The 14,374-nt window shown below is 41.7% G+C and overlaps 1 protein-coding gene across 1 annotated transcript in view; it reads right to left on the bottom strand.

Moving 5' to 3' along the window:
* RC3H1 (ring finger and CCCH-type domains 1) overlaps window positions 1-14,374 on the bottom strand; it is a 64,583-nt gene that overhangs the window by 7,299 nt on the left and 42,910 nt on the right. The window contains 8 exon segments of the mRNA XM_051856942.2: window positions 1,521-1,636; window positions 3,347-3,517; window positions 5,727-5,859; window positions 5,992-6,082; window positions 6,545-6,758; window positions 8,530-8,682; window positions 11,491-11,658; window positions 12,522-12,892. Of these exon segments, the coding sequence (XP_051712902.1) occupies window positions 1,521-1,636; window positions 3,347-3,517; window positions 5,727-5,859; window positions 5,992-6,082; window positions 6,545-6,758; window positions 8,530-8,682; window positions 11,491-11,658; window positions 12,522-12,892 (1,417 nt within the window).

Consider the following 14,374-nt stretch of genomic DNA (forward strand, 5'->3'; position numbering starts at 1 on the left):
GAAAGGAAAGAGAAAAATAATTATTTAGTGGAATAAAATAAACAAGGAAGGCCTATCATTTAGCACTATGGAGAAACACATAAATGACTTCCCACTTTTAAATTATAGTTCTCATCCATGTTAGCACAGGGTTAGCAAATTAAACCCAGCCAACAGCCTGTTTCCTAAAAAAAGTTTTACTGGCACACAGCCTGTCCATTTGTTTATGTATCTGCTGCTGATTGCACACTGCAGAGTTGAGAGATGTACTGAAGCCTGTAAGACCTGTATATTTTTTTAAAGATTTATTTATTATTTGTTTGAAAGTCAGAGTTACACAGAGAGAGGAGAGGCAGAGAGAGAGAGAGAGGGAGGGAGGGAGGGAAGGAGGGAGGGAGGGAGGAAGAGAGGTTTTCCATCCGCTGGTTCATTCCCCAGATGGCCGCAACGGCTGGAGCTGCGCCGATCCAAAGCCAGGAGCCAGGAGCTCCTTCCAGGTCTGCCACATGGGTGCAGGGGCCCAAGGACTTGGGCCATCTTCCACTGCTATCCCAGGCCATAGCAGAGAGCTGGACAGGAAGTGGAGCAGCCAGGTCTCGAACCAGCACCCATATGGGATGCCGGCGCTTCAGGCCAGGGCGTTAACCCATTGCACCACAGCGCTGGCCCCAGGCCTGTATCTGAAAATACTGACTACCTACCCCTAAAGTATTGACCTTTGATTTAGTAGGTTTACTACTATAAGAAATTATTTTGAACCTAGGGCCATGCACAGATTTAAAATAACCAAAACCCAAGATTGAAACCAACCAGGCATTCAAAATTCTTGTTATTTACCATCAGGAGAACAACTCAGGACTATGCATTCAAAAGCCTCAAAATATTCTGAGAAAACAAAGATGTGCAAACGAAGAACTAATTATAACTGTTGAGTTGCTCAGGAGAGTTGATATGTTTTCTTCCACACATGTAGAATACTGGATAGGTAAAACTGAAAACCAGGGCAGTGGCATGGTGGCTGGGTAGGCTCAGAAAACCAGAAGCGACCAAATGCCAAATATATACTTGAAAAAGACTAAAAAGATATACACCAGAATGTTAGCACCAGTTATCTCTGGGCAGTACAATTACAGATGATTTTAAAATTTGTCCTTTTTCTAAGATTTTCAACTTCCTATAATTCAATTTTCTTCAACATATTTAAAATAAGGGAGTAAGTATTTTCTCTTCTAAAATTTTCTTCATATACTTTAACACCAAGCATTCATTATTTCATAACTTGAAACATAATGTTAAATTTAAAATAAAATTTTAAAATGAGAAGAAATACAACCAGAAAATGTGATTTGTTAGTATTAACAGATAATTCAATGTTGGATCTAAGTTTTGTAACTCCTAAATTAATGCAAAAATAGTCTTACCCAATGGCATTTTAAAGAGCAAAACATATTTACGAGAGTACTTGTGATGTGACTAAATCATGTCATTTTTTCTCTTGTATGTGCAGCTCAGTAAGAATCTGCAAACATCCCTTTCTGTACCTGAATGTCAATGTGAGGTCCTCAGCTGGAACCTTGGTTTGTGGTTCTGGTTGTCCATTTTCTGCTTGCTTACTTGGGTTCAATTTGCTTTTCATGTCCAGGGAACACTGGTTTTCCTTTGAAAACAGAAATGAAATCAGTTATCTTCTGTGTAACAGCATTAATGGGACAGACCAAATAAAAATGATACAAACAAAATGAGGGTCCAGGAATGCCCAAAGAAACATGCAGGGAAGGACACGGCCTCAAGCTGCCATGAAAAATCTCACAGAAAAAAAGAATGACTTAGGATAAATAAGCTCAGGGGCTGGCATGGCAAAGCAGGTTAAGCAGCCGCTTGCAACGATGCATCATCCCAGGCTGCACTGCCAGCGGGCATCCCACTGCTCTGCCCGATAATGCACCTGGGAGAGCCGCAGAGGAGGCCAAGTACCTGAGCAGCTGCCATTTACGCTGCAAACTCAGATGGCCTTCCAGGCTACTGGATTCAGCTTGGCTTAGCCCCAGAAATTGTGGCAATTTGAGAAAGATATGTCTCTCTGCCTTTCATATAAATAAACTATTTAAAAAGAAAGAAAAAGCAAGCCAAAGTATGGTAGCCACCCATGATATACTTACTGAAAGCAGGAAAACTACACAGCCAATCTATTTGCTTGGAAAGAATGTGAAAATCATGCCACAAAAAAGTCAAATGCAATGCAATGCAATGCAATCTGAGAGAACGGCTAACTCCCCTGAGATTCAAATGCACTGAAATGCATGTCAGCATAATGGGAAGCAAGCTCCATAGGAAGGAATGTGTAGACTGCATCTCATAACAAAAAATAAGTCATCAACAATTTAAAGACTATGAATTTTATATGGTAAATACATCTTTTTATTTTATTTGAGAGTTCAAGAGATCTTCATTCTTCTGGTTCACTCCCCAAATGTCTACAACAGATAGGATTGGGACAAAGCTAAAGCCAGGTATCCAGAACTCAATCTGGGTCTCCCACACAGGGAGCAGGATCCATGCACTGGAGCTGTCCACCTGCTGTCTCCCAGGGTGCACATCAGCAGGAAGCTGGAACTGGAACTGGAGGTCAGACTTGAACTCAAATGCAACAATTTGTGATATGGGCATTACAAATAGTGCTTTAACTGCTATGCCATACACACACCCCTGGTAAATACATTTTAATATCATATGATGTTACTGCAAAATAAACACCATCCTTTCTGCTTTCCTAATCAATATGAAAAACAGAAATTTAAGAATTTTATTATCCCTACAGGCTAATAAAGAATCCTGTGACAAATAACACATCCAAGCCAAAGAGAAATGAGGGGCCGGCGCTGTGGTGCAGCAAGTTAACGCCCTGGCCTGAAGCGCTGGCATCTCATGTGGGCACCGGTTCCAGTCCCGGCAGCTCCACTTTCGATTCAGCTCTCTGTTGTGGCCTGGGAAAGCAGCAGAAGATGGCCCAAGTCCTTGGGCCCCTGCACCTGCGTGGGAGACCCGGAAGAAGCTCCTGGCTTCGGATCAGCGCAGCTCTGGCGGTTGCAGCTAGTTGGGGAGTTAACCATTGGATGGAAGACCTCTCTCTTCTCTCTGTGTAACTCTGAGTTTCAAATAAATAAATGTATCTTTAAAAAAAGGAGAAATGAGAATAATAGTAAAATAGGGAGGTATTCCATCTTCATGAGAATTACTCAAAATCATCTGTCAGAGTAACCTGGAGTGAGACTTTATAGGTCTAAAGAATTCTAGAGTTCTAAGAGTTTTGTGATATAATCATGCAAGATTTCATTTCACTGTTCCTCTCTTTTCTTATAACACTTACCATACTCAGTTCCCGGGTTCTCTTCCCTATTTCCCTTTCCACTTGGTGTAGTTCCAAGCTCAGCTGCTCACTTGAGATCATTCCAGGCCATTTTGGAGGTGGCGGTGGGGGCTGTGGCTGGCCTGCCAGGGTGTTCGCCTCCCTCTGCAACAGCAGCCTGTTACTAACAGCCTAGTGCATAAAGCCAAGCACATATACAACTCAACACACATTCACATCATGCATGGAATAACCACGCCCAATTCCAGTCCAGTCTTAAGTAACTTATCACCCAAGTTTTTGCAGTAACAGTGATGCAACTCTAAGGCACTATCTCTTTGATTGCCACTGAATTTAAAAAGGAAAAAATAGAGGATTTAAATGTAGTGAATAATTTCACCTTAGAAATAAATTGCCCTTTTAGTTTTCTTACTTGAAAGAGAAGTACCTATGTGCATGTCCATGCCCATGCCCTCCCTGCCTTTTTTAATAGTTAATTTTCTCTCTGAAGCAAACCCTGTATTTTAATTCAATGCAATTTCTTTTTTCTTTCTTTTTTTCCTTTTTTTTTCTTTTTTTTTTTTGACAGGCAGAGTGGACAGTGAGAGAGAGAGACAGCGAGAAAGGTCTTCCTTTGCCGTTGGTTCACCCTCCAATGGCCGCCGCTGCCGGCGCACCACGCTGATCTGATGGCAGAAGTCAGGTGCTTCTCCTGGTCTCCCATGGGGTGCAGGGCCCAAGCACTTGGGCCATCCTCCACTGCACTCCCGGGCCACAGCAGAGAGCTGGCCTGGAAGAGGGGCAACCGGGACAGAATCCGGCGCCCTGGCCAGGACTAGAACCCGGTGTGCCAGCGCCGCAAGGCGGAGCATTAGCCTAGTGGGCTGCGGTGCAGGCCCAATGCAATTTCAGTAATAGAAAGAATAGAAAGGACGTTTTTTTTTTTTTTTTCTTTTTTTTTAATTTGAGAGACAGAGTTACAGAGAGAGGTAGAGACAGAAAGAGAGGTCTTCATCCACTGTTTCACTCCCCAAATGGCCAGAGCTGAACCAATCTGAAGTCAGGAGCCAGGAGCTTCTTCCAGGTCTCCCACATGGGTGCAGGGGTCCAAGGACTTGGGTCTCCCAGGCACATCAGCAGGAAGCTAGATAGGAAGTGGAGCAGCAGGACTCAAGCTGGCATCCAAATGGGATGATGGTACTACAGGCCAAGGCTTTAACCAGCTGGGCCACAGCGCCGGCCCCAGCAGAAAGGACTTCTAACCAAAGTAACACAGTATATGGCAAGCTTCCCAAATAATACTGCTATTCTTTTGAGACAGAAAATGCATCTAGAAACTTCAAATAAGACAGAAAGGCAAGAATTTGGTGATGAGTAATGCCTTACTGGGGTTGAAAGTCTGAATCTTAATAAAATTAAGGAACTAAAGGTCAACATAAGCAAACAGCATTCTATTTTTTAGTAGGAATCAGCAGGAAGTTTTAGACCAATGGAAACAAAGCAATGGTAAAAGCAGACAAAATTTGAGTACTATATAGATTTTTAAACGTTTCTTAATGCTTACTTATGGCACCAGATATGTTCTAAAAATAATCTTCTGTCCAAGGTCAAGATGTGATAACACTTTATAAGCTATAAAGAACTATGTAAATGAAAGGTTATTATTATTATTACACAGGGGTTATATTTTGTTTTTAAGTCAAATTTCTAAGTTTCTAAAGATGTCTAAGATTAAAGGAAATAAAGAGTAAATTAAAAATTCTAAAGCTAAAAGCATTTGTCGATAAAACACTATTTACCTTAAACTTAACTGTGCCATCTTGGAAGACAATCTCCTTCTTGGAAATTTTACATAATCCTCTCTCACATAGGAACAATTCTGAGTTTCCTATTGTCCCAGAACTGAAACTAGTACTGAATTCTTTGAAGAATAAACATGGATACTAGGGCCGACACTGTGGCGCAGTGGGTTAACACCCTGGCCTGAAGCGCTGGCATCCTATATGGGGGCCGGTTCAAGTCCCGGCTGCTCCACTTCCAATCCAGCTCTCTGCTGTGGCCTGGAAAAACAGTAGAACATGGCCCAAGTGCTTGGGCCCCTGCACCCGCATGGGAGACCCGGAAGAAGCTCTTGGCTCCTGGCTTTGGATCGGTACAGCTCCAGCCGTTGCAGCCATCTGGGGAGTGAACCATTGGATGGAAGATCTCTGTCTCTCTCTCTGTCTCTACCTCTCTCTGTAACTCGTTCAAATAAATAAAATAAATAAAATAAAACATGTATACTAACTCTTGAGAGACAGACCTAGAATTTGTATGTTCATAGTACCTCAAAAATTCCTCCATTTAATATCCCTAAGAGCCCTTTAAAAATTGTGATGACAAAGTATCTACAGGCTGGCACCTCTAGTCCACGCAGCTGGGTCTGCTGGTTAATCTGATGATTCAGTTGCTGCAGTTCTAGTCGTAGCTGTTCTCGATCTGCAGATGGAAGGGCTTTTCCATGACTGGCTACTTCCGACATAGGCATTCTTTCCCTTTGGTAAGAAAAGACAGCATGGAGCAAATTTTAAAGTTTTATTTTGTTAAAATGTTATCGACTAGAAAAGCAAAATAAGAAAGGCTATGTAATTTTAAAAGTTTGGAAAAGGGAAAACAATGACTCATACCTCTCACTGAAGTGTCCCTGAGAAGGTATGTTTTGATGAGGTGAGTATGGAGAACCTCCCCAGCCACCGTGGGTTCCATACGGACTGTAATCTGTGAGAGAGTAACTTACTGTAGTATGATGGAATTCATAGATTCAGTTAAGACACCCATAATCTACAAGGCATAGGTATAATGTGTATGTAGCTGCATGCAATATATTTAGCAAAATAACAGAATAACAAGGCGTTGCTATTTGTTTCTTCCCCACTGAACTTTTAGTATTTGTATTTTTTCCTACAGTTTGAAGTGTTTTATAATGAGAACCCATTATTTTAACATAAACAATGAAGTCACTTAAAGAAATAGAAGCCATCTTGATGGGTATTTTGGTTTATTCCCCTAAACCCGCCATGGGTTATAAGTAACTTTCCTACAGAAAAATTCCATGGGAAAGTTTGAAAATTACTGCGTTGGAAGGTTACTGAAAGCAGTAAAAACTAACGGGGATGAGGGGGTGATGCTGAGAATCACGGACACGAATACTCTCGATGAGCGTACCTCCAGCAGTCTTACCTGAAATGTTAATGGATTTTGTGGGAGCTCCCTGAGGTGCCATAGCCTGCATGGGGCCAGCACCTTGATAAATTGTTTTAGAAGTTCGAGAGATGGCACCAAACCGAGATACTGTTGGTCGGTCTCCAAATGGAATAAGGTCGTCATCACTGGTTTCCGCTGCTCTTCTCTGAAGATCTAATCGTTGATCTCTCATTCCTTTACTTTCCACATTCTGATAAAAATGCAAAATGAGAAGTCTACCTCACACGTAGATCTCTAATGTAAGGCTAAATAACAGTATAGTGCTCTTACTAGAAAGACTTAAATCATTAATTGCCTTTGGCTGTCATACAAGATATTTTTATTAACTGATTATTCCTTACAGTTAGAAATATATTTTATATTACCATGACCCCAGTACCTATATATACAAAAAATATGTATTTACCCCTATACCATATATGCTTTATATGTAATATTTTTATATATACATACATCCCTAGGTCATTTGTCCATACAATAACATCTAAGAAGCACTGGGTTAGGCTTCTTTTACCTAATTGAGAGGTTTGAAATAGTGTATTATTATAAGGTTATAATATAATAACCTGTTCTGAAAGCCAACCAGGAAGGAAGGGTGCCTATCTAACTCCACTTCCTCTTGTCCTTCCAGTGAGAAGCTTCCTAAGGCCCAATCACAGTATTTTCCTAGTCCTGCTACAGAAAAGCAGAAGGGCTGGTTTGCTTTTTCCTCCTCTATATGCCTTTCTCTTTTTTCTTCAGCAGGGATCTAATTATATTTATTGCTATACAAAGATCTTCACGTTTTGTAGTGGTACCACAATTCAATTCTTTTTCTATTATCAAGAATTTGTCTTTTCTTAACCAGGTAGATAAGTATTAATCTATGAAAACTTATGTAACCAGGGAGCCTTTCTTAGAGTTAATAAAGGCAACTGGATTAAGAACAATAGTCAAGCCACACCTTCAACCCAGCAACACCATTTATAAGCCTAACTTCTGTGCACAAGGAGACTTTAACAGCAATATAGTATACCAGTTAGCATTCAATATCTAAAAAAAACATAAAATGAATGAACCTGACCTACTTAAATCTGAAATGCAATCTTAAAACAATGTGTCTTAAAAATCTGCTAAAAGGGCCGGCACTGTGCATACTCTTAAAAAATAAAAAAATAGATGGCTCAAGTGCTTGGGCCCCTGCCACCCATGTGGGAGACCCTGATGAAGCTCTTGGTTCCTGGCTTCAGCCTGGCCCAGCCCTGACTGTTGCAGCCACCTAGGGAGTCAAACAGCAGATTAAAGATCTCTCTCTCTCTCTCTCTCTCTATCTCATTAAAAAAAAAAAAAAAAAAATCTGTAAACCAAACAACCAAACAAAACCATGCAAATAACAATATTTAGGAACAATATACTATTACTCATAAAAATGATACACACCAATGAGGAAAGAGGTTAATGACAGAGAGGAGACAGAAAAATGACATTAGGGAGGTATATAAGGAAGTTTTAATTACTTCAGAAAAGCTTTATACTTCCAAAACATAAAGCAATTTAGATAAAATACAGACATATTTTAGCATCTCACAACTCCCTTGAAACTGGGCATCTATTCTTGTCTGCCAGATTCAATTTTGTTGTTCAAAGTTCAGAATTGTAACAAAGGCATTAACTTACTTGATGTGGAATTCAAGATCTTGGTTAATTATATAAAATATTTTAGTCTGAGTTTTAAACAATTGTTGGGAAATTGTGACCTTCACAGAAACATAACAAAATGCTCTCCTTTGTCAAGTATTAAAAGATTTTTATTTATATTTGAATGACCAAAAAAACCCATAGAATTTCCATATAATTCAACTGCAGAATACAGAATTTGGTCTGAAACTCTTAAGCAAGGTTCTCAATTATTTGTACCTAAAGTACAACTGGATTTGCTCTATCTCCATGGGTGTTAAATTATGACTGGGCAACATACATACCATCACTTCCACACTCCCTGCTGCCACAACATCTTTGGGTTTGGCATCTTTGGTTCCAATGTAGGAGCCGATGGTATCACATGACCAGGGAGAATATTGGCTATAATCATTTCCTTTATATTTCCCAGCTACCTTCAAGTCTTCATCCAAAAACTATAAATGGAAGGGAAAAAAGGGAAATAATATAGGGAAACAGGTCTGTGAGTAACAACACAGGGAAAGAAACCTCATGTAACATAATAGGATGTATCAGGTTGGTAAGTGTCATAACAGAAGATTTCTGAAGAATACACAAAATAAAAGGAAGTCCAGAGATTTTTTTTTTATCAGAAGGTAAAAAGAAATATCATAATATATTTCCAAGAACTCATGCTAGGATCTTAGAGGAGCTTTGCTCAGCCTGTTCTTCAGTAATGAAGTGAACATTTAAGCAAGTAAGTACCAAGCCATAGTTTAGCTAGATCCCCCTTAATGTTTCTTTTGATAATACCCCCAGGCAAATGAGAACACTAAAAACAACTGCCCCACACTGTGCAGAATGTGTAACATTTTACTGAAATCTCCAACATCAGCAATAATTCATATCCTAAACAAATCTTGGTTCTTGGGTTGATTTAATGGGTAAAAAAAAAAGATGCCTAACTTTTATTTTCTTAAGATAAGTCCTATAATTACCTATTAACAGAACAGCGAACAATGTGCTAGCTGGCGCCATGGCTCAATAGGCTAATCCTCCACCTGCGGCACTGGCACCCCGGGTTCTAGTCCCGGTTGGGGCGCCGGATTCTGTCCCGGTTGCTCCTCTTCCAGGCCAGCTCTCTGCTGTGGCCCGGGAGTACAGTGGAGGATGGCCCAAGTCCTTGGGCCCTGCACCCCATGGGAGACCAGGAAAAGCACCTGACTCCTGGCTTTGGATCAGCACGGTGCACCAGCCGCAGCGGCCATTGAGGGGTGAACCAATGGAAAAAGGAAGACCTTTCTGTCTCTCTCTCTCTCTCACTGTCCACTCTGCCTGTCAAAAAAATAAAAAATAAAAAAAAAAAGAGAGACCAATGTGTTTTTTTTTTAAATATATATATATATATGTGAGAAGATGGGTTATAGACAGAGAAAAGTCTTCCATCCTCTGGTTCACTCCCCAAATGGCCCCAACAGCTGGAGCTGGGCTGATCTGAAGCCAGGAGCTAGGAGGTTCTTCTGGGTTTCTCACATGTGCCTAAGCACCTGGGCCATCTTCCACTGCTTTCCCAGGCCATAAGCAGAGAGACGGAGCAGCTGGGACTAGGACCAGCACCCATATAGGATGCCTGTGCCACAGGCAGAGGCTTAGCCTACTACACCTCAGCGCTGGCCCCAAGACTACTATGGTTTTATGAAAATCTCAATATTCAAATTAAGTAATTTTATATTTTCAAAGCTCTTTCATGTGTTTTTTTAAATTTTAATTTTTAAAAATTTTTCTCAAAGATTTATTTCTTTATTTGAAAGTCAGAGTTACACAGAGAAGGAAAGGCAGAGATAGAGAGGTCTTCCATCGGCTGATTAACTCCCCAATTGGCCGGAGCTGCGCCTCTCTGAAGCCAGGAGCCAGGAGCTGCTTCTGGGTCTCCCATGTGGGTGCAGGGGCCCAAGGATTTGGGCCATTTTCTGCTTTCCCAGGCCAAAGCAGAGAGCTGGATCAGAAGTGGAGCAGCCAGGACTTGAACTGGCGCCCATATAGGATGCTGGCATTGCAGGTGTTAGTTTTATCCACTAGGCCACAGTGTCAGCCCCTGTACTTTTTTTAAATGGTTACAAATGCTTTATAAAGTATTACAACATAACATGTACATTATTTTATATGCTCCTTACATCTATGATAGACAATATAGGTGACTTGACTTAAGGCTAAACCAGTATAGGGCAGTGCTAAATTTAGAACTTTAAGATTACAGGGTTGGCATTGTGGCATAGCAGGTTAAGTTGCAGCCTACAATGCCAGCATCCCTTATGGGCACTAGTTAAAGTTCTGGCTGCTTCACTTCTGATCCAGCTCCCTGCCAGTTCACCTGGAAAGTAGAAGGAAGATGATCCAAGTCCTTGGGTCCCTGCACCCAAGGAGGAGACCCAGAAGAAGCTCCCGGCTTCAGACTGGGCCAGCTCTCAGCATTGCAGCCATTCAGGGAGTGAAACAGTGAATGGTCTGTCTCTCCCTCTGTACTCTTTCAAATACATAAATAAACCTTAAACAAAACAAAACAAACAAACAAACAAACAGGGGTAGGCATTTGGCGTGGTGGTCAACATCACGCAGGATGTTGGCATCCCTTGTTGAAATGCCTGGGTTTGAGTACCAGCTCTGCTTCTGATTCAAGTTTCCTGCTAATGCACACTCTGAGAGACAGCAGGTGTTCAAGTTCTTGGCCAACTGGGGAGTGAACGAGCAGATGGAAGATACTTCTCTCTCTCTCTCTCTCTACCTCTCTGTAACTCTGCCTTTCAAATAAATAAATAAATCTTTAAAAAAAAAAGAAAAGAAAACCAAGTATTCTGATATGGTATGTAGGTATCCCAACCAGCATCTTAACCACTGGGTGAACTATCCGTCCCAAATATGCTCATTACTGAATAGTAATACTGGAAAACACAACACCACAAATCAAGACTTCACTGAGGAAATGATGCTCATTTTATTAAGTGATACTTAATGAGATATAATTGGCCAATTATAAATGGGTCCATTATATATGGGTCAATGAGATATAATTAGATCTAGACCTCTAACATTTATATACAAAAATAAATTCTAGATGGATTGTAGATTTAAATGTGAAGTAAAATAATAAACCTATTTTATAAGAAAGAAAACAGGAAAATATATCATAACCTTGGGAATAGGCAAAGATTAAACAGGATTTCAAAAGCAAGCAAACAAAAACTCTTAAAGGAAAGGTTGTGAAATAATATTAAAATTGTGCTCACTTCCTCTTGATGAAAGGTAGGAGGCAGTGTTGGTGAAGGTGCGAAAGGAGGTGGAGATATAACCTTTCTTTCCTCTAACTGGGCCATTATTTCCTTTCGGCGGCGATGGAGCTCATCTAGACTAGGATGGGGCTGCGGAGGTGGAGGAAGCCGGCTGTAAGGAGGTTCCTGAAAATGGAAAAGTTAAAATGGAAATACAGAATTCAAAATACATGAATTCACGTAGAATATATTTTAAACTAGAAGTAGCTTATATATCATCCCAATATTTGGAAAAACCAAAGCTTAATAGAAGAAAGCAAAACAAATACCCCCCCAACTCTCAGCACCTCCCAAAGAGCTAAATTTAGGTCTCTCTTTCTTGGTAGAGATCATAATTTCCTAATAGATCTAGAATTATTAATAAAACTATCTGCTGATTAGTTGGTAGGGAACGGGGCAGGGGGGCAACGAATTTTTCCCAATAATAGTTCTTTTCTTTCTTTCTTTCTTTTTTTTTTTTTTTTTTGACAGGCAGAGTGGACAGTGAGAGAGAGAGACAGAGAGAAAGGTCTTCCTTTTTGCCGTTGGTTCACCTTCCAATGGCCGCCATGGCAGGTGCGCTGAGGCTGGCGCACCGTGCTGATCCGAAGCCAGGAGCCAGGTGCTTTTCCTGGTCTCCCATGCGGGTGCAGGGCCCAAGTACTTGGGCCATCCTCCACTGCACTCCCCGGCCATAGCAGAGAGCTGGCCTGGAAGAGGGGCAACCGGGACAGAATCCGGCGCCCCGCCCTGGACTAGAACCCAGTGTACCGGCGCCGCAAGGCGGAGAAAGTCTATTGAGCCACGGCGCCTGCCCCAATAATAGTTTTTTAAAACCTACCCAAATTATGAAAAGATTAAGTAAAAGGAAAAAAAAACTTCCTTCTAAAAAGAAGAATTGATCAAAGGGTTACTATGGCCAAAAAATAAATAAATAAAAGAGCAAGGAATCACTATAAGCAAAAAATCAAATTAAGTCTAGGCAATAGAAAAAAAAAATCACAGCATACTCTAGGGTACGAAGCTCTGATCTGAGTTGGATGAGGAGTCACTGGATAGTAACCCTCCATCTGTTGGTATCTTTCTCTGGATTCTGGTACATAGGATGGTACTGCTGCAGGTGGAATCTCAATGGGTATAGGGCTTTCTCGGAAAATCTCTTCTCTTGTGTAAGACTGAGCGGGGTAAACTCGACGGCCGTCATAGTGAGGTGGGTACATAGGTGGGTACTGTTGCGGCTGTGTGCCATACTGAGAGTTTACTACACGATCTTGGAGATAGGGCGGATAATGATCCAAGTACGGAGGACCAGGTTCAGGAGCAGACGGTGGAGGTCGGACAAAGCGGGACACACACTGTGGAGGTGCAGTGTAGTACATACCTGTACAGAACAAAAGAGGAACCAACCGAAGGCAACAATGAGTCAATTCAATTTTATAGAAAACCTTTTCTTTTAAAAGAACAAAACACACAAATTAATAATCCACTTATTTCTTTAGAAGTTCTCCCTGGACCAGCAGCTCAAGTCCCTAAGATGTCAGCATCCCATATAGGCACTGGTTTGAGTCTTGGGTGCTCCACTTCTGATCCAGCTCCCTGATACCGCATTTAGGAAAGCAGTGGAAGATGGCCCAAGTGCTTGGGCCCCTGCACCCACGTAGGAGACCAAATACCCATTCCACAGTTCAACTTTAAAATCATTCAGTGTGCAGTTTACCTTAGATATATTCTTTCTTTCACTTTCCAGAGCTGGTATTATCAGTAAACCTGGCTAACTTTCTTTTTTTCTTTTTTCTTTTTTTTGACAGGCAGAGTGGACAGTGAGAGAGACAGAGAGAAAGGTCTTCCTTTTCCATTGGTTCACCCCACAATGGCTGCTCCAGCTGGCATGCTGCGGCCGGTGCACCACGCTGATCCAAAGCCAGGAGCCAGGTGCTTCTCCTGGTCTCCCATGCGGGTGTAGGGCCCAAGCACTTGGGCCATCCTCCACTGCCTTCCTGGGACACAGCAGAGAGCTGGCCTGCAAGAGGGGCAACCGGGACAGAATTTGGCGCCCCGACTGGGACTAGAACCCGGTGTGCCGGCGTTGCAGGCGGAGGATCAGCCTATTGAGCTGCAGCACCGGCCCTGGCTAACTTTCAAAATTTATCCATACTAATTCATGTCTCAACATACTGGATTAACAGCATTCTAACTCTTCAACTCCAGACCCATCTTATCTTCCTTCAATCAATTTCTACCAAGCTAATAGTATTGACCACCATGACTGATTTATTTATTTTACTTACTTTCAGAAGTGGGAATGTCTGGCCTGCAGACTGCCTTGCACTGCCAAGGCAACTGCAGGTGGGACTCAAAATTTAATAAATTTATAACAGGCTAATTTTTAAAAAAGATTTATTTATTTGAAAGGTAGAATTAGAGAGAAGCAGAGGCAGAGAGAGAGAGATATCTTCCATCCACTGGTTCACTCCCCAAATGGTCATAATGCTGGAGCTGAGCCAATCCTACACCGAGAGCCAGGAGCTTCTTCGGTACTCCCACATGGATGCAGGGGCCCAAAGACTTGGGCCATCTTCTACTGCTTTCCCAGACCATAGTAGAGAGCTGGACAGGAAGTGGAGCAGCCAGTGTCCATACGGGATCCCAGCACTGCAGGTGGTGGCTTTAACCTGTTACGCCACAGCACCAGCCCCAGCAGACTAATTTTTAACTTGATAATTTTTTATGGCCCATGAATGTTATAATTTATTTGAATGGCAGAGACACAGAAGCAGTGAGAGAGAGAGAGGGAGGGAGAGAAAGGGAGGGAGGGAGGGAGGGAGAGAGATCGAGATCTTTTATCTGATGGTTTGCTTCCCAA

The sequence above is a fragment of the Oryctolagus cuniculus genome, chromosome 7 (genome assembly GCF_964237555.1).
Source record: "Oryctolagus cuniculus chromosome 7, mOryCun1.1, whole genome shotgun sequence".
NCBI lineage: Eukaryota > Metazoa > Chordata > Mammalia > Lagomorpha > Leporidae > Oryctolagus > Oryctolagus cuniculus.